This window comes from Callithrix jacchus, chromosome 3 (genome assembly GCF_049354715.1).
Source record: "Callithrix jacchus isolate 240 chromosome 3, calJac240_pri, whole genome shotgun sequence".
Lineage (NCBI taxonomy): Eukaryota > Metazoa > Chordata > Mammalia > Primates > Cebidae > Callithrix > Callithrix jacchus.
This window is the reverse complement of record NC_133504.1, coordinates 152,157,365-152,178,320: the sequence shown is the minus strand read 5'-3', so window position 1 is coordinate 152,178,320 and position 20,956 is coordinate 152,157,365. Positions and strand designations below refer to the sequence as shown.

The 20,956-nt window shown below is 41.7% G+C and overlaps 1 protein-coding gene across 36 annotated transcripts in view; it reads left to right on the top strand.

Annotated features, from left to right (window-relative positions):
• Positions 1–20,956, top strand: part of LIMCH1 (LIM and calponin homology domains 1) — a 349,321-nt gene that overhangs the window by 279,634 nt on the left and 48,731 nt on the right. For 16 of the 36 annotated variants that reach the window (XM_078367286.1, XM_078367278.1, XM_078367276.1 and 13 more), the window contains 9 exons: positions 100–420; positions 1,979–2,097; positions 2,207–2,315; positions 2,778–3,038; positions 7,471–7,506; positions 12,962–13,088; positions 14,590–14,747; positions 14,962–15,370; positions 18,922–19,137. In XM_078367286.1, the coding sequence (XP_078223412.1) occupies positions 100–420; positions 1,979–2,097; positions 2,207–2,315; positions 2,778–3,038; positions 7,471–7,506; positions 12,962–13,088; positions 14,590–14,747; positions 14,962–15,370; positions 18,922–19,137 (1,756 nt within the window). The remainder of the gene's footprint in view (positions 1–99; positions 421–1,978; positions 2,098–2,206; positions 2,316–2,777; positions 3,039–7,470; positions 7,507–12,961; positions 13,089–14,589; positions 14,748–14,961; positions 15,371–18,921; positions 19,138–20,956) is intronic. The other 20 variants (XM_078367290.1, XM_003732511.6, XM_008993428.5 and 17 more) reach the window with 3 other exon arrangements.

Sequence of the window (20,956 nt, the reverse complement as noted above, 5' to 3'; positions counted from 1 at the left end):
CACTGATAGGGAGGGCCAACTACTTCTAGTATTTTTTTTTCAAACCTCTTACTGATTTTTACTCAGACATTTTTAGAACTTCTTTCTGGTTTTGACTAGGGATGGAGATGTTCAGCATATCTGTGCTTCTGAGCCTTCCCTAGAAATTAAAGCAGAAACTGCCATCCGTGATGACTTTGCCAACCGCAAAGCAAGGGCCTCTAAGAAAGCTTCCAGCCCCAAGCAAAAGTTTGTGCACTTTGGACCAGTGACGGAGATAGACCAGCAGAAATGGAAGCGGCTTAGCATTGGCAAGGCTGGGCCTAGAGAGGATGAAGAAGAAGTCATCTGTCATGGCAGCAAGATCCAAACGGACTCTATGTCTCCTGTCTCAGTGGCCGCTTCCAGCTTAAAGGGGCACCAAGCGCTTAATGACTACAGGTATTTTTCACCATACATGAGCAAGGATATCTGCATGGGAGTCACTGCTGCTTTTTTTTATGAGATGGAGTCTTGCTCTGTTGCCCAGGCTGGAGTGCAGTGACGTGATCTTGGCCCACTGTAACGTCCGCATCCCAGATTCAAGCGATTCTCCTGCCTCAGCCTCCTGAGTAGCTAGGATTACACGCACGTGCCACCACACCAAGCTAATTTTTATGTTTTTAGTAGAGACGGGGTTTCTCCATGTTGGCCAGGCTGGTCTCAAACTCCTGACTTCGTGACCTTCCCGCCTCAGCCTTCCAAAGTGCTGGGATTACAGGCGTGAGCCACTGTGCCTGGTCCCACTGCTGCTTTTAAAGAGTTTGCTGAAGAACATTATACAAACCCCTAGAGGTGACATAGTTTTAACAGACTATGTATAGCAGAGAAGTAATGTTAGTTGGTCCCCTTGGGGGGAATGTGTGTGTGAAGTTAAATGGCAGGCATCCATTTTGATTCTGTTGTCACCAGAATCACTGCCTGGGAATGTCAATAATCTTGACAAATGACCCTTTTTCCCTTGGCTGCATCCAGCACTGTTTTATTAGTTGAAAATATTGAATGAGCTAAATGGAATGTTTTAATGATATCACTAGGATTTCTTGGGCTTATCTATAACCTCTCTCTTTCCTATGCCTTAGAGAGAGGAAGAAAAAGTTATTAGTATCATGAATTCACATTTTGGACATCTAAGTAGACATATTAAAAAAGTAAAGGTCTCCTTCCTCCCTACTTTTTAAAATTGTATAATAAATCAGGAGTCTAAAAACACTCCTCTTTGGCGGTTTCTATAAGCCAAGACTTTTCTTGGACGAATCACCATCCAAATGTGTAGGGGAAGAACATCTTATAGGCCTGTCCCTAGTTCTGGTCCTCCCTGGAGGCCACCCAGTTTTGAATTCCCAAGTCCTCTTTTGGGGATTTGGTTCTGTGGGCTGATCTTTCTTCCAGGAAACACATATAGGACGTGTGTAAAACTGGATGGTCCCCAGGAACCTCCATTCCATCTGTACAGTGGGAGCAAAATGAGGCTCTCCATAGCCAGAGGAAGTGTTCCTAGCATTCTTCTTTATACTTTGCCCTTGAAATCCAAAGGAAATAATGGATGGCCCCATGACAAGGGTTTCTTTGGTTCCAGATTCTGGGTGACACCATAGAAGAGAGAAGGCTGTGAACATCAGAAATAAAGAGTTGAGGTTTCAGAGGCTGGTGGGAATCTGAGGTGGGGAGGGTGTAGGAAAGTAATAAGAAATACATCCTTCAGGCCTTGAATCCTGAGGGGCCCATCACTCAGTCTTGTGGTGACAGTCACGCCAGCCTTGTTTGACCTTCATAGACCCTAGCCAGAGTTCACATTCCATTATCTCAATCTGATTATATCATCCTTACTAACCAGCCTTTGGAATGAGAGCAGCCACATTCTTCTCTTAATCTTTCAGTCCCAAGGACATTCATTGTCTTCTTTTGTAACCCTTGTTCCTCTCCTTTCTTGCCACCAATGCTACTTGATCGTCTGCAGAACAGTGAATTCTGGCCTAGGTGACTATTGCAGAAGGGCCTCGTGGCTGGCTCCTGTGCCGGAGTCCCAGGAAGAGTGGGTCTGCAGTCTGGGCGAGTGCCCGAGGGGGACAGAGGAAGGTGAGGAGCAGTGTTTCCTGCCTCTCCAGGAGGTGAAGGAGGACAGGTGGGGTCAGGGCCTCTGGTGTGAATTCTTTCCTAGGAGTGAAACTATCCTCTCTGGCTTTAGTTACATCCAAACAGCTGCCACAGGATGGCAAAGAAGAAATGGAAAGTGCTCTGAGAGATTCCAAGAGGCTGTCAAAGGCAGAAAGATCAGAAGAGAGCAGCCAGCCACTGTGAGCATCTTGCCTGCGCTCTGCTCCGTGGTGTGTTGCCCCTGCTGTGTGTGGCTGTCGTGTTTCCAAAAAAATCAGCTTAAAGGCCCAGTCTGCACTTGGCAGCTGATAGAGGGTGGAGTAAAGTCACTAAAAGAGTGTTCTCATCCCAAGATCAGAGTGCTGCTTCTGGTGCCCGCTCTGGGTAGTGATTTTAGCCTTTGCATGTGGCTGAGTACTGGCCAAATTTCATTCTCAGGACTCATGAAAACCAGAAAGGGAAACCTATCCTGTGTGAGTACCAGCTGCATGACAGCAGGTCCCAGTGTTCAAAAGGGAGATATCCTGCTCAGCTGCTGTGTGTGCCGCTGCCTCCAGGGACGCTGGCTTCTTCTGTCTTGAATTAACGCCAGTGAGTGACGCTACTGAAAATATCTTTAGCAGTAAGTGGCCTTTGACTGGCTGGACTGAATGTTGCCCTAGGGTGTGTCCTCTGGCCTCTGAGTATGAGGCTTCAGGGACAGAAGAGAAGTTGGAGAAGATGACAGCTCCTGCCTGGAGTGGCAGTGGACTGAAAGGCCAGCGAAAGTTGGATGATACACGAAAAGACGATATGATGGCCAGGAGAACTGGGATGTCCCTTAGACACACTGGATCCAACCCAAACCAGTTCCTTCCAGTTCCGTTTGCAAAGAAACAGGAGGTGGAAGAATCTTCTAAGGGTCCACCCATGAAAGATCAGAGGTCAGAAGGTTATTCTGTGCCCTTGTGACTTTGTTTCTCTAGTCTAAGCTTTCAGTATGTTCTTGATGCATATGGCGCCTCAGTGCCACTTACCTGCTGTTGCTAGCAGAAACAGAATGATTAAAATTGGCCTCATGTGCCAAGAATTTTTTCCTCTTTTTTGGCATGTAAGCAAGTATAATTCGGGGGTGAATTTACCTGCTAAACATTTTTTGTTTCTGACTCTTGTGGACTTAGTAAATGGGAAATTCTTTTCTTTCTAGCTCACAAAGGAGCCTTTGGGTAAAGGGGTTGAACTTCTTTCTGACTTACTTGATTTCACTCTGATTCCAGGTACAAAGAAAATGAATACCATTTACAAAAGTTGTAATTATATTGATTTTCCAACATTAGCAAACACTCGTTGCCTTCTGGAGGTAGGATTTCTATTCCATGCTCTGACTTAACTTAGAATTAAGCACAACTTGATGACAAGTAAGGGAATAATTATCCTGGGGTTCATGTTCCAGTTTAGAGTCCTATGTGTTGAAGCCTCTCTTGCCATTTAATAAAAGTGATACATTTTTGTTAAATATATGGTTAGCCTACCAATATAGGGCAAAGGAATGGGGAGTGCTTTGCATAATTTATAAGCTCACCATAAAATAGGAAGCTATGGAGTTCTTTTTCTGCAAGGACCCTGATGGCAATGGGACAGAAGAAGGCAGAGTGGGAGGCAAAGAAAACAGTAGGTAATCTCCATATTTTTGAAAAATAAATACCCTAGCCATCTTTATCAGCTGAATATAATTTATATTTTACATTCTTCTGAATAAAACAGTAATGGAGCCTAGCACTGTTTTGTATTTTTAGTAGAGACAGGGTTTTGCCATATTGGTTAGGCTGGTCTCAAATTCCTAACCTCAAGTGATCCACCCGCCTAGGCCTCCCAAAGTCCTGGGATTGCAGATGTGAGCCACTGTACCTGGCCTGTCACTGTCTTTGTGATTTAGGAAAGAGTCCTCTTTATTTTCACATGGGAGTGGATGGTTACTCTGAGCACAAGGAGGAATGGTCAGGTGAACTATGTGACATACTGTGTGATTGATTGAGCCAGCATTCACCGTAAGGATGCACATTTCCTTTCAACAAGTGTTTATTGAGTAATAGTCACTGTGTGTAAAGGACTGTGCTGGGTGATGGGGGGTAATTTTAGATGAGCAGTAAAACCATTTTCTCTCCCTCTCACTTTAAATTTAGCTAGTGCTAGTTCATGATATAGAAATAGATAACTAGCAAATTGTTGATTCTAAAATGTTTTATTAGTAGTGAAAGTTACATAAATATAGTCAATGGATACATAGGCTGTTATCTTTATCTTTCTACCTACCCTTACCCTCAAAAGTAAACTTTATTTTTTTTGAGACAGGATCTCACTCTGTCGCCCAAATTGGAGTATAGTGGTGTGATCACAGTTCATGGGAGCCTGGACCTCCCAGACTCAAGCAATCCTCCCACCTCAGCCTCCCAAGTAACTGGGACCACAGGCGCATACACCACTATACTTGGCTACTATTTTTGTTTTTCTTTTGTAGATGTCCATGAAAAGCTGTTAATTACAGGGTCTCACTGTGTTGCCTAGGTGGTTTCGAACTCCTGGGCTCAGTGATCCTTCCACCTTAGCCTCCCAAGTATTAGGATTACAGGCATGAGCCACCATGGTGCCAAGCCTCAAAATTAAACTTTATTGACTTTTTTTTTTTTGTAATGGGATGCTTATGTCAACTGTGACCTGTCTGGCCTGTTTTGTACCTCATAGCCTATTGACTCAGGTACTTTGCATTAAACAGATTGCTTTATTAGTGTTCCCCACCCCCAACTTGCCTTTACTTTTTGGTCTCCTGTAGAATGATTGGGAAAGTCACTTGACACCTCAGCTCTAATTATCTCCCCCTTGCCAGCAAAGGCAATTCTGCTGAAGTTGGTGCCCTTTTAAAGCTAATACATCAGTCTCAAAGGAAATTCCTTAAACCCACAGTACATAGGAAAGGGATAAATGAAGGTTATCTTTGGAAACTGGGCTATTCTTTTCAATTTTTAGAGCACCTGGTAAGCATTTAATAAATACTTATTGAGGAACTAGTTTGGTTGCTGTTCAGGGAACCCAAACAGAAAAATCTCTGCTCCTGTGGGACTTACCTTTTTTTTGGTAGAGATGTCCATGAAATGCTGTTAATTACTTTGTGTAGAAACAACTTAAATTCAGATATATCCTAGATGCAACAACATAGTTGAAACTCACAAACAAAATGTGTTAAAGAAGCCCAGCTCACGAGTACATACTATTTGAGTCTGTTTACATAGTACAAAACGCTCAACACTAATCTATGCATATGTTCAGTTCGTGAAAATTCATTGATGTATATGTGTGGTATGTACACTTTGTACACTTTCTGTATCTGTAATAAGATGTTAATGCACTATCTGTAATAAGATGTTAATTAGAATGTTCAAATTAGGACACAGAAACACATAGCAACTATTAATAGATTCTTGATTAACCATCCATTGGGAAGAAATTCTCTGCTGTCTTGCATAGATAACTTGCATAGAAAACACTGTGTTTTAATAAATTTATTCCAATAGGCTTATTTATTAACTGGGAAACATTTATCTAGTCTTCAGAATTAATATTGCCCTGTACTCTTTTTCTTTCTTTCTCTCTTTTTCTTTCTTTCATCTCTTTCTCTCTCTTTCTTTTCTTTCTCTTTTTCTTTCTTTCACAGAATCTTACTCTGTCATCACCTAGGCTGGTGTACAGTGGTGTGATACCTGCCTCCTCAGCTCAAACTATTCTCCTGCCTCAGCCTCCAGAGTGGCTGGGACCACAGGCATGCGCCACCATGCCCAGCTAATTTTTTGTGTTTTTGGTAGAGATGAGGTTTCACCATGTTACCCAGGCTGGTCTTGAACTCCTGAGCTTTTAAACAATCTGTTCGCCTTGACCTCCCAAAATGCTGGGATTACAAGCATGAGTCACCATGCCCATGCCATTCTCTCTTGATGTGAAAGAATCCACTCATTATCTGCTTCAGTGTAGTAGTGTTTTGGAAAATTGAGAATATTAGATTCTACTTAAACATCTTCTGAAACGTTCCTCTGGAGAAAGAGAAAATGAGTCTTACTGCTAGAAAAAAAAACATACCTAAACCCTTTCCTTGCCTTGCTTTTGGCCATTTCCACAGAGATTTGGGGTTTTGCCCTGGCATGGTTGCCTTCACTGTTAATTAAGTAATTATCAATGAATGCAGACTATTTTAGAATGATAAAAGCCTAAGAAAGAAGAGGGTATGTGTGCGTACGTACACTCATGCATTCTGGGCTGTTTCCTCTAAGACTGCAGAAGAGATTTTTAGAAATTACCCTTTTCCTATAAACTATTGTGTAACTGATCATGGGACAGGTAATTTTTGCTGCTGACTCCAAAATGTAATTTATTGGAAACTGGAAGCAGGATGTATTTGCTTTACTATTCTTTGTCCGCCATCAGAATTGCAGAAAGAAGAAGCTTTTCAGAATATAGGTAAGAACTGACCCTTAAAACTCACCTTTGCTGAAGAGACAGGCATTTTTAGGAGCTGTGTTTTTTTTTCTATTGTTGTTGTTATTTTTAAAAATGTGCTTGAAATATGCCTTGTAATGTTCTAATATTTTTCTAATTTAGTCTTTTTACTTTAGTCTCATTTAGACTTCAGGTGACTGCCACAGAGGGTACAACTTTATGGATCTAAATTATCAGGAGAATATATAAGATTAGAAAAAAACTTCAGTTTTTCAAGTAATGAAATATCATTGAAGTCTGGTTTTGATTAAGGCTACCAGTTTTCTAGGAATTGTGGTTTCTGTCAACTGCATGCAAAAGACACTGATTGGGGTTCTGGTTTACTTTCAGAAAACTGCAGAAACACTCTTTGATGTTACTTGTGCAAATGCATTAACGTATCAGGGACAGGGTCAGTAAGGGCGTGCTTGTACAGTGGGTGTCCATTATAGCCCATTACTGCTGAACATAAAGGCACAGAAAGTTGAACTGTTTGTGAATGACTGTAACACGTTTGTTTTCTAAGCTGCCTTCTCTAAACAGTGTGGACTGTACCTAAGCCTTTCTGTGTTTATATAGAACAGATTCTTTCTTTCTGTGTAGCATGGGGATTATTTTCATTTCTCCTCTGGGTTTTGAGATAAATTCTGCATTTTTTAGAAATATCAAGACTTGTCTTTGATTTTCAGCAGCCAATGAATATTGTTAATTGTATAATCCCGCTTCTCTTTCAGTATCTCAGCAAAAAAGGCTTGGTGCACGTGTATTTCACCAGCAGTTTTTATTTCCAGCTTGCTTACAGCATTCACTTTCTGTTTTGCCAGTTCTCTAATTTTGTATTTGATCTTATAGATACGGTCCGAGAACTCCTGTGTCTGATGACGCAGAGTAAGTTGCCTTGTATTTGTAGGATTACATTAATTACTAGCCTAAACTGCATGCTTCCAGTACTTACCACTAATGGAAATGCAACTGATGCAAGTGAACTGAATAGTTAGCTGACTTGTGCAGCAAAGCACTTAAAGTTGGAATGCAGAGCATATGTTCTGTGCAGGAAAGATGAATGAAAAAGCAACTTAAGCATGATTCTAATATGAAGCTGCTGCTTGAAACCTAACATTTGCTTTTCAAAGACTGGGCATGTTAAAGTTGTTCATGTTAAGGGTTGGACATTGGTACCCCTTCTAAACCACCAAATTATTTAAAGGGTATTCTGAGTTTTGCACTTAATTCTTGATGTGTTGGGGCTTAGAGTTAACAACGAAGTAGTCATTCCTATAGTCACATTTTTTAACGGAGTAAATAAATCCCAAACCACTAATCATAGATTCAGAAGCCCAAGTTCCTCCCAGGTTGGAGTCATATAAACTGTGGGATGCTTGAGACCAAAACATTGGAGTTTTGCTCAAGTTCCATGGATAGTAAGGAGCCAAGGATATAAGACATGACTGGCCCTTCCCCTCCCTGCTGCTTGGTTTTCACTCCTCTCAGAGATTCATTCCTCATCCCGTACTTCACATCCAAATTTGAGAAGAATCCAAACCCTCCCATTTGTGACCACATTAACTCTGCTTCAAAAAAGGCTTTCCCATATCCAGATCATTCTGCAACTGATACACAAGGCAAACATTTTCTTTGCAAAATACTGGCCTTCTCAGATTCAAGTAACTTGTATTTGAAGAAACATGATTAATATCTAAATCCCATGTCAGTAGTCTGCTGATCCTGACATCGAGGGGCATTTTGTGGCCTTGTGGGAGCCTGGGCCATCCAGAATGTAATCACCAGCGCTTCTCTGCCTGTCCTTTCCTGAGCCTCACTTTCAATTCACAGAATGAGGAATTTGAATAGAATTTGCATGTAGAACACGCAAACCATTTCCACCAGTGACAATGAGATTAGGCAAAAAACTAAGTGTCTTCAGATTGTGCTGTTTTTCATGTTTGCGTTCAAGGTGTCTGCTTAGTTTGGACTCCAAGCCCTAAGTGGTCAGACTCCAGGGCCAAGTTTCCCATGTGTGATCTGTGATTGGTTAGTGGCCTGACATAAAGAACACTCATGCCTTAAAACCAAATTCAGCCTGAGCTTGACTGACTGCACAGAGTTAAGTAGTCTGTAAAATTGAGCCCTGGTTATAACTTTTCAAACCTGCAATGGCAATACTTAAGGTTCACTGAAAGGAGGATTTTATAAGATTGATAGGCAAAACATTACTTTGGTTTGGTGAGCAAAAACATTTTGATAGAATGGGTTCATTCTTCATCAGTGCAAGGCTGCTATGCAGTTTGCTTAAAATAGACCTTTGGGAAACCCTAAAAGGTGAAAGAAAAAAAGGGAAATTAAAGAGTTTCTGAATTTTGCCTGCACCTGAACACAAAACTTCACACTTTACCCACAGGAAGAATTAATGATTTCTTAAAAGGGGTGGGGACAGGGACCCCCTTCTTGTCTTCTCCAAGTTTGCAAAAAGCAGCCCCAGGAACCAAGAAGAGTAAAAGGAGCTTCTTTTCCAGAGCTCTTATCTGGGGATCTCCAAAGTGCTGAGTTTCCTGTGTGGAGTAGATAAAATTTACATGAAACCATGTGGGGAACAAAATGAAAAGTTGATATCAGGAATTTATTCTTAAAGTGGAAACTTATCCTATTTTTAGTTTATTCCCTTAATATTTCTCTTTTCCTAAATCTTTAAAGGCATTTTTTTTGGCATAGGCTATATTTATTAATAATGGACACATTCTTAAAATTTAGCCCAGTCAAAACAGATGTGCCCTTTAAGGATAATATAGGTCGGGGCACACCTACCGCACAGGCAAACGGAGAAATTTCCACCTCCTGGCCAGCCAAGAATGTTCCCGTAGATTTTATTTCACCCTCTTGCCCTTTTCCTCACTTGCACACTCTTTCCCTTCCAATACCTTCGGTAGGTTGGGAGAGCCATGGGCCATTTTATCCTGAATTCCTTTACCACAGACGTGGCCCAGAAAAAATTTCCAGGCTCCCTTGGGGTAATTCCTTCCTGGCCTTCAAAAATGCCAGCCCACCACCAAGAGAGATGCCAGAGCAGCCAGGAGCTCTCATCCCAACAACCCAAGGGCATGGACATAAGGTACTGAGGAGCACAGGATTAGTCCAAGTCACATTACTATTTTGGAAGCCGGCCTTCTCCAGGATCCCATACCCGCCAACCCCCATCCCAGACACACACTTCTTCATTTGGGAGGCCAAGTCTAACCTGAGCTGTCATTTTCTATCTAGTATGATCAGTTCTCAACTTCTTAATTCCTTTCTGTTTTTCAAAAATGGTATATATGTCACTCACAGGTTTGTCACTTCTTTTTTGGCCAGTTTGCTGGTATTTCTTAAAAAAAAAAAAACAACAGTACAGGTTGAGCCTGCCTTATAGAAAATGCTTGGAATGAGAAGTGTTTCCGATTTTGAATTTATTTTTATTTTGGAATATTTACATATATATATAGTTAAATATCTTGGGAATGGAACCCAAGTCTAAACATGAAATTCATTGATATTCCATATATACCTTATATGCATAGCCTGGAGGTGATTTTATACAATAGTTTTAATAATTTTGTGCATGAAACAAAGTTTTGACTGCATTGTGACTGCACCCCATCACACCAGGTCTGGTGTGGAATTCTCCACTTGTGGGGTCATGTCAGCACTCAAAAAGTTTTGGAGTTTGGAACATTTCGGATTTCAGATTTTGGGATTAGGGATGTTCAACCTGTACTTCCTGGTACGTGAAAGGGCAAACAGGAGTTTCTCCTTTTATTTAACCAGGTTTGGCCACATTTGGGCTGAGCTAGTTAGAGCTTCACAGTGGGAGTGGAGATGGGAATGCAGGACAAACAGAGGTAATTCTAAAGACCTGCTCTCATTTTCTCCATGCCCATTGGGTGAGATAATCAAATCCCAGATCCTGGAGAAGGCTGCCATTTTCTTCCTGGGTCCCAGAAGAAAACCTGGATCTATGGCCACCTATTGTGGCCCAAACCAAAATTCTGCCCTATAGATATAATAGATGGCAGAGTTGAATGAAGGGACCTCTTTTCTCTCCCATAATCTACCAACTACTTAGTGTGGGATAAGAGGTTCCCAGCTCAGAGAGGTTTAAATCTTCTAAGATCTTAGCAAAGATTATAAATCACAATAAAAGATGAACTGACTAGATTGACTATTTTAAAAGTAATTTTTTTTTAATTGTGAGAGGAAGAATGGGATGAATTTTTGTCTCTTTCTGGAAGGCCTACTTAAGTGAATTTTGATCCATGAAGTCTAAAAGTATGGGTTGGACTTTCCTACCAATCTTGCAAATTTCTAAATCTTCCTTAAACACCATTAATCAATAATCTAAAATAGATGAAAAATCACAGCCCTTCTCCTCTATCGAGGACTACAGTTTCTTTCTTTCTTTCTTTTCTTTTTTCTTTTTTTTTTTTTGAGATGGAGTCTCGCTCTGTCACCCAGGCTGGAGAATCTCAGCTCACTACTACCTCTGCCTCCCAGCTTCAAGCCATTCTCCTACCTCAGCCTTCCTAATAGCTGGGACTAGAGGCATGTGCCAGCATGCCTGGCTAATTTTTTTTCTATTTTTAGTAGAGAAGGGGTTTCACCATGTTGGCCAGGCTGGTCTAAACTTCTGACTGCAAGTGATCTGCCTACCTCGGCCTTCCAAAGTGCTACAGGTGTGAGCCACCACGCCCAGCCCAGTTTATTTTTTCTAGAAGGCACACCTGCTGAAATCTGGACTCTCCACTGAATACATGGAGGCAGCATTATGCAGTGACTTGTCATATCCATGCTAAACCTCAGCAAAGAGTCCTTCTATGCAGCTAGCGTATTAGAATACTCTTAGGGAAGAGAGGTTACAAGTACAGTTTTCAGTTTAGTTCTCTTAGGTCAGACTTAAATTGTCCAATATCTGAAGGGCAGAGAGAGGCACTCACACATTCATACAGATTCCTTTTGAGTGGATTGAAAGGACGGTGGGCAGCCCTGCTTCGGGGGTTATCTTCCAGAGGGAGGGTTCTCTTCCCTGCTAGGGAGTCCATTGCATTCAGCAATGCTGCTGGTGTTCATTGTCTGGCCATGGAGTAGCAATTTTGGACATCACGATGATGTCTGGAATTTGTTGGTGTCTCAGTGCATGGTGTTTTTTTTTTCTTTGTGTTAGGCTGGTTTCAAAAATGGACTATCACCTTTGTTTTGTTGCTAGCACTTAACAGTGAGCTTTTAAGAGCCCTCTATGTCTTGAATTTTGGGCTCCATACCCACTTGGTCCCAAAGTGAGTCATTTCTTTGCAAGAAAAATAAAAGGAGGAGGATTTTGCTTTGATTTCTATTTCTGTTTTCATCTTGCTGCTTCAGCTTTTGCTGTAATAACGGTTTATGTAAGCATCACAAAAAAAAAGCCCTACCGTCTTGCCCAATGTTTAGTAAGCACCTATAGAATATATAAATTATATGCACAGTCTAAGAGTTTTTTGAAGATTGCTTTCCCTATCCTTTTTCTTTTAAAAGGGTATATTTAAAGGTATCCTAACAAAAATTAAGTGTGTGCATATTAGGATACAAAATATATACCTAATTTACGTATCTTACTTCTTATTCTTGTTATAAAATGCCTTGTTTTCTTGATTCCAAGATGCCATCAACTGCACTATCCATTACAGCAGTTTTACAAGAAATGAAAAGAATTAATTACAACAAGCATACATCACCAATCCATAGTTGTCAGATGCACCTAAAATTCAATAAAGTAAAATAAGAAAAAACAGGTGTCTTAAACTTCAGGCCAAATGATATATTTTTGGAAATGGAGAAATTGCCTTTATTCATGTAGGAAGAAGCCTTTAAGCCAGCTTCCTTCTACACAAAGGAGCATTTACCATAATAAAGTTTCACTTACTGGAACACCGCCCTTTGCCCCCATTACCTCTCCCCAGGTTATACCTTTTAATTATTTTATTTTTAAATGCATTTCCAAATGAGAGGATCCCAGGGCTTCAAATACCATTTTTCTAGCTCTTCTTTATCCTATTTTGGCACCTACATATAAAATGATCTTGACCCGATTCAGTGACATCACTGAAGACAAAGACTGTCATATTTTTGGCGTTTGCGGCAAAGGGAGGCGGTGGGGTGCCAGCACGCCCACTGCCCGCCCAGGGCCAGAACAGGCCGCCAATCACGCGCCGTGCGCAGCCAGGGAAGGGGGCAGTTTTCCAAGCCTGGTAGCGCCCCCACGCGGCAGGACGCCCAGGCGCGCGGAGACGCGAAGGGCGCTGATCGCGGTCCCTCTTGTGTTCGCTCTCTCCTCACTCAGGAGCACGAGCATGTTTGACATGCGGTGTGAGGAGGAGGCCGCGGTGCAGCCGCACAGCAGGGCCCGCCAGGAGCAGCTGCAGCTGATAAATAACCAGCTGAGGGAAGAGGACGACAAATGGCAAGATGTGAGTTCCAGCCAAGGCGCGCGGGCAGCGGGGAGGATTCTGGTAGAAAATCCAGCCGGGTGGGTAGATGTGGACTTGAAAGCCATGCCGGGAAAGGGAGCCCCTAGCGGGTTTCAAAAGGTGACACGGTAAATGTGGGACTCGAAGGTGAATAGCAGCGTGAAGGTATGCAGTGATGGTACAGACCTGTAATCAGCAAACACCCTGGCTAGAAGAAGCTTGGCCACAAAGGAGAGGGGAGAGGAGGCAGGAAACTGGAACGGGTTGTAGAATTGAGGCTACACACTATCTTCTGAGGTTATATATTTGAAACTAATCGTGGTGATGATGATAGTAACGCTAACAATGGCCAACATCAATCGCGTACCAGTACCAGGCATTGTTCTAAGTGCTTTGCATGCATTCACTTAATCCTCTTAGTAACTCAATGAACTAGCAACTCTTATTGTCCCTGATTCCACAGACAAGTCCCAGCACAGCTGTCGCTTGCTGAATGTCACACAGCTAGCCAGTGGGGGAGCCAGGATTAGAACCAGGGAAGGAAGGCTAAAGAGGCTGATGAGGGCTTTGAGATTGTGTACTGAGAGCCAAGGCGGGGAGAGAGGAGGGAGAGTGGATTATTTCATTGAATTCTCACAGAGCATTCTGGAGGTAGCTATTGCAAACTTGACTCCACCTTTAGTTTAAAAAGTTAACTTCTCCAAAGTTGATAAAATGTAGTAACAATTACATCTAGAGTATCTTGAGCATTTACTATGTGCCTGGCACCTTGCATCTATTTTCATATTTAACCCTACAAGCTTGTAAGAATAGGTGCTTATATCTTCATTTTAGAGATGAGGAAATGGAGCCACAGGAAGACTGAGAAACATGCCTGAGATTCCAAAGCATGAAAAAGATAGAGCTGGGATTATTTCCCACAGCTGCAACCCCATCCATCTGACCCCAGAATCCGCACTCCTTACAATAACCTCACCATAATCCTAAGGGTAGTTATGGTGAGGTTATTGTAAGGATCACATGAATTAATACATATAGAATCACCAGATCTGTAAGACTCAACACTATTTTTTTCTGCCTTGACTACTTTCCATGTGGAAACTGTATAATACAAACGAATTCCTACCATTCTATTGTCAGCAAATCTATTCACAATGCAGAGGTTATAAATAGGAAGGAATGAAGTTTCTTACAATTACCTTGTGAGGCAGTTCTCTGAAATTTGACAACTGACACGAAATGTGATTGCATATTTCACACTGCCATATTTAAATAAATGTCCTGCCCTGTTATGGATACTGTAGATAATATCTGGTTGTTTCTGCCTTTGAGGCATTCCAATTCCAACCAGACTTACATTGGATTGTGTGGGAATGCCCTGTTGTAGGGCCTGGGCCCTTAGTCAGTTCTCTAAAGAGTAGAAATGTCTAAACTCTGAAGAATAGAAATGGAATTATACACAAGTCTGAAGAAGAATATTACATCTTTCTTTCTCTGCCAGGACCTGGCTCGTTGGAAGAGTCGTAGAAGAAGTGTTTCTCAGGACTTAATCAAGAAAGAGGAAGAAAGGAAAAAAATGGAGAAGTTACTGGCTGGAGAAGATGGAACAAGTGAACGAAGGAAAAGTATTAAAACCTACAGAGAAATTGTTCAGGAAAAGTGAGTTCTTCTGTTGTTGTTTTTAATGTACAGTATTATCTAGGTGTTTTTTTGTTTCAAAAAATTGTTGGCTACCAACAAAGGTTCTGACACTAACTTTTTCTATTCCCTGTACTATTTCTTTAGTGCTGCCTTGATTTCTACCCAGGTCTTCTTTGCAATTTTCATTAGTTTAATTTGTTAATGCTTCTCCCTCCTATGTCCCATCCTTTAGAGAGCGGAGAGAGAGAGAGTTGCATGAAGCGTATAAGAACGCTCGGTCCCAGGAAGAGGCAGAGGGGATCCTTCAACAGTACATCGAGAGGTTCACCATCAGTGAGGCTGTTCTTGAACGTTTGGAGATGCCAAAAATTCTGGAAAGAAGCCATTCAACAGAGCCAAATTTATCTTCTTTCCTGAACGACCCCAACCCCATGAAATACCTGCGGCAACAGTCACTGCCTCCACCCAAATTCACTGCCACTGTTGAAACCACCATTGCTCGTGCCAGTGTTCTGGATACCAGCATGTCAGCAGGCAGTGGGTCTCCAAGCAAAACTGTCACTCCCAAAGCAGTGCCTATGCTGACACCTAAGCCTTATTCCCAGCCCAAAAATTCTCAAGAGGTTCTGAAGACCTTTAAGGTAGGACAAGTTCTTTAAGAGTAGAACTGAAGCTGAACTCCAGGGAGTCAATCGAAAGAAGCATCATGACCCAAGAAAATGTCATTCATTTTACCAAACAAAAGCAAAATGTGTTAACATTTACAGTTGTGAAAGTTATAAGTCTCTGGAGATTTGATTTGTAAATGCTTAAGGGACAGATGTTTCCCTCAATTGCTATTGTTAATACAGATGGACTCCTGTAGATCAATAGTGGAGGAGTCTCTATGAGCAAGGTCTGTTTTCTAGTTTGATAAAAATGGCATGGTTTTTCTGTACTAGTGGTAAAAACCCTAATTTAGTAATACCCTAGTATTTCTAGGTATTGGGAGGTATGGCAGACTCCTCAAAACAAAATTTTACTTGTTTTTGTTTTTTGTTTTGAGACCAAGTTTCATTCTTATTGCCCAGGCTGGAGTGCAATGGCATGATCTTGGATCACTGCAGCCTCCACCTTCCAGGTTAAAGCGATTATCCTGCCTCAGCCTCCTGAGTAGCTGGGATTACAGGTGTGTGCCACTACGCCTGGCTAATTTTTTTTTTTTTAGTAAACATGGGGTTTTGCCATGTTGGTCAGGCTGATCTCGAACTCCTGACCTCAGGTGATCCACCCACCTCAGCGTCCCAAAGTATGGGCATGAGACACCGCACCCAGCCGAGATAGGTTTTTTAAGCAAGTAGAACGAAACTAGGTTGCTTTGCTAATGAGTGTGTGAAAGAATGTTTCAGACTGAAGAACTTGTGGAAACCAAACATCTTTTCACTTCCTCAAATTCAAGTATTTTCCCTTACATCAGGAGGAAGCACTCATGCTTTGTCTTGGGACCAGTTCCCCTTGTCCTTGCACTCAAAGAGTTTGTAATAGACAGAGGTGGAATGCATCACTCGGAGATGTGACCATTACGTAGAAAAGTTTTCGTGACCGATTGAGCAATGTGGATGCCATGTATCTTCCTTACTGTATTTCAAAGGGAACCAAACCACACTTTCTGACTTTTGCTAAAATAACTCTGAATGTATCTCCAAAATCTCTACCTTGGGCTTTGATAAAACAAAAGAAAAATGTCCTGTCTCATCTGGATTGCATTGAGCTGCTTGTCCCCTTATAATGGCAAGGCCATGTCTCTGTTATTCATGGCTTCATCCCGAGGGGCTGGCACAGGTGCCCAGGGCACAGTAGGCACTTAGCAAGTGCCCCTTAAATAAATACATGATTTTTTTTCTGAGAAGATGAGCTGCTAATCCTTCGGATTCACACACACACAGATATATGCATGCCCATGTATGCTCAGTGGTTTACCTGTTTCAGAAGCTTCCCTTCACCTAGGGCCTATGATAATGAACAACTATGATATTTCCTGAAGGAAGAATCTGTGTTGAGGTGGCCCAGAATAGGATAGGGAATACATTTCTTTAGCTGGATTTCCAAGGCATCTGATCATAAATCTAGATGTCCACTTCCCCTCCTTTATGTAAGTAGTGCAAAGTGATTGTTTAAACAGAAGAATTAGCATAGATGATTTTATGGCAGAACTTCAGCTCTGAGAAAACTGCTCTTCACCACTGTGGCAGGGTGGTATGGTGGCCTCAGGAAGCACTTCCATGGAGGGGTTATTAAAGAATTTGAGCAGAGGTCTTCTGAGAGATGGAGATCACTCCTGACTACTCACTAGTGGGGGTCCCCTACCTAGTGGTAGTCCTCATTGGCTAGTATTTCTATTGAGGGCTTACGGTTTCATTACTGAGTGTGTGGACAGCAACTTTGGTCAAAGGTCAAAGGTAGTATGCAAATCAGACCATCGTTACCAGCTAACAATGCCAGGACAGAAGCCAAGGGGTGTGTGTGTGTGTGCGTGTGTGTGTTTCTTCTTGGAGGGCAGGGAATACAGGCTTAGTTGTTTTCCCAGTACAGCAGAATTAAGGGTAAAGGAAGATCAAGAGAAATAGTTTGAGGCAGTGTTTTTCAAACTGAGAGTTACCACCTGTTGCTAGGTCATAAAATCAATTTAGTGGTTTGATACCAACATTAAAAAAAATGAACCAGAATAGAATACAATAAAAAAAATGTAATGTGTCACACAGTGAAGGCAAAATTGCTTAGGGAAATTTCTATTTCAGTTACATTACATGTGTATGCTGAGTTGTGATTTAAATTTCTTTTCATGGGTAACAGATAACAGAGTAAGAAGGCCAGTCGCCTAAAGTAAATAAACTATAACTAACATCCAGCCTTCCATTATTTATTTTAAATGATTTAAAAAGGCCTAATGAGGCTGGGTGAGGTGGCTCATGCTTGTAATCCCAGCACTTTGGGAGGCTGAAGCAGGTGGATCACTTGAGGCCAGGAGTTCAAGACCAGTCTGGCCAACATGATGAAACCCTGTCTCTGTTAAAATTATAAAAATTAACCAGGCATGGTGGCACACACCTGTAATCCCATCTACTTGGGAGGCTGAGGCACCCGAATCGCTTGAACCTGGGAAGTAGAGGCTGCCCTGAGCCGAGATTGCGTCACTCCACTCCAGCTTGGGTGACAGAATGAGACTCCATCTCAAAAAATAAAATAAGTAAATAAATAAGAGACCTAATGATAATAATGGCTAATAGTTAAGTACTTAAAATGTGTCATGAACTGTTCTAAATTCTGTACATATAGTAATTCATAAAATCTCCGTAACAGCACTATGAGGAAGATACTGTTACTTTAAATTTTGCGTCTGAGCACAGAGAATAGGAAACCTGTTGAGGATTCCGTGCCTGTTACGTGGTAGAGCCCGGTTTCAATCAGGTCACCTAACTGCAGAGCTCCCTCTCAAAACCACCCTACATTCTGCCTCAAATTTCAAGACTGACATTTCCAGATGCCTTTCAGTAAGCCAGGCTAACCACCCTCTCTGGTTCCCCCTTTCTTGCTCTAACTGCCTCACCTAGATGTGAGTGCAAAAACAAAAATATTTTAATGTGCATAGTCTGTGTTTCTTTAAAAAACGGAGGTTATAAAAATAACTAGAAATGGAGATTCACTGTAACAGAGCATGGTATCAGATCTCTTGCCCTCTGCCATAGCTTCAAAAAAAAGTATCTGTTGCCCCTGCTACCACCATAGGATAACCTGTAAAATATTCCTGATCTGTGGTAAGTTCCACCTCATTTATATGCTTGCTAGAAGAAAAAGTCAAAATTGTGGAATAGCAGTCAGAACTGAAACGAAACATTATTGGAACCCCAATATGTGGTGTATGTGTTTAAGATTCTTTGGTTTTCTGTACTTTCAAATAAAAGCACATCATAAATGAGCATGAAATGGAATATAAAGAGAAGTCGCCCAAGCAGGTCAACTACCTTATAAGGAGGTCCTTAAAGATAGCATTTATAGAAGCCCTAACCCATAGATCCCATCAAAACATTAGAGAAACCTGTTTCTTGATTGGACTGTGGTTATTAAATGATCATCTTTTGAAGTAATTCTGTACATGTCATTTTATTACAGTCTTTGAGGTATAGCATTTTTTTGTCTGTTCTGGGTTTTATAGGTAGATGGGAAAGTCAGCATGAACGGAGAGACAGTTCATAGAGAGGAGGAGAAGGAAAGAGAGTGTCCTACGGGGGCACCTGCCCACTCCTTAACCAAATCCCAGATGTTTGAAGGTGTGGCCAGAGTGCATGGGTCTCCACTGGAGCTGAAACAAGACAACAGCAGCATTGAGATCAATATAAAGAAGCCAAACTCTGTTCCCCAAGAGCTCACAGTAAGAACCAAACATTTCCCACTTCCCTTTGGGATGATTCCATGGTGAAAGAATCTGTTTTTAAAAATAAGTAGGTCATGATAATGACCATTTCTTTCTATGTTGGCGTATTAGTTTTCTAGGGCTGCTTTAAGTACCACAAACTGGATGGCTTGAATGACAGAAATTAATTGTCTCACAGTCCTGGTGGCTAGAAGTCCAAAACCGAGGGGGTGTTGGCAGGGGTGGCTCCCTCTATTGGTCATGAGAGAGAATCTGTTTCAGGCCTTTCTTCTGGTCTCTGGTGGCTGCTGGCAGTTTTGACGTTCCCTGGCTTACAGATGCGTCATCTCCATCTCTGCCTTCGTCTTCACTCATCTTCTCCCTGCAGATGTGTCTGTTATTTCAATTTCCTCTTTATATTTTATTTATTTATTTTGAGATGGAGTTTTGCTCTTTTTGCCCAGGCTGGAGTGCAATGATATGATCTTGGCTCACTGCAACCTCCACCTCCTGGGTTCGAGTGATTCTCCTGCCTCAGCCTCCCGAGTAGCTGGGACTACAGGTGTGCATTACCACGCCCAGCTAATTTTGTATTTTTTAGTAGAGACAGGTTTCACCATGTTGGCCAGGCTGGTCTTGAACTCCTGATCTCAAATGATACACTCGTCTCAGCCTCCCAAAGTGCTGGGATTACAGGCATGAGCCACTGTGCCTGCCCTGATTTCCCCTTTTTAGAAGAACACCAGTCATACACCAGTCATACTGAGTAGGTCCACCCACCTCCAGTGTGACCTCATCTTCACTAATCACATCTGCAGCAGCCCTTTTTCCAAATAAGGTCATATTCTGAGTAGTAAGGGTTAGGACTTCAATACTATGAGTTTTGGGAGACACGATTCAACCTGTATTATTGGAGTCTAATGGAAGGTATTATAATTTATAAGCTAGAATTTATTTTTCATGTCTCATTATTGGTGTCCAGTGTTATAGAATAATAAGTAAATCTTTAAAATACCTTTTTTTCCTGTTTGTTCAGGACCTCATTAGATTTGTTAATGTCATTTGAAAATAACGGGTGCTATCAGAATCTGGCTTTCCATCCCCACTGATATATATAAAAGGATCTTTTTCTTATTAGTTAAAGAAACAAAAATCCATTTAAAAGCTGAAAGTAATGTGAAGCATGAGATCACTACTGAATGGCCATGCTAAAAAATGTAGGCTAATTCAGAGTCAGCAGAAAAGTGAACTCCAAATAACATAATATCTGCTGCTTTGGAGTAGAAGGCATTACTGGGAAAATTACGCCTTCTTCCATCTCTCATCAGAAAGGCTCACACTGGTTTTACTAATCTAACCAAAACTGTCACTACCCAGATGCAGCACAGCTCTCTGGGTGCGGGCTGGACTCTGTTCAACCTCATTTGTCCTCACCAGAGGCTGAGTTTCTGCTGTTCTAATTTATAGTGTTTGGGTTGTATTATAGTGAAAAGAAGGGAAGACAGTCAGGATGTTTTCCCCTAGCACCTAGAAAGGCTTGGTGTGAAAGGAAACATCTTCCAGCACCAACAGGGCTGAGTGTTAGGTAACCCAGCTAGCTAAAACCCACCCACAAGGCTGGATATCTCATTATTTTTCCCCTCTATGATTAGTCTTTTGAAGACTAAAATTACGTTTTTCAGAGGAGTTGAGAAGATACAACTATACCCCACAGCACCCAAGTGCCCTGTGAAAGAGACTCAAATGGGAATAGACCAAAATCGTTTTCTCACCATGGTGACACATTTCCTAGCCTCTAGGAGCAAAGTTTTGTGATCCAGGCCAATGCGGAGTCTCT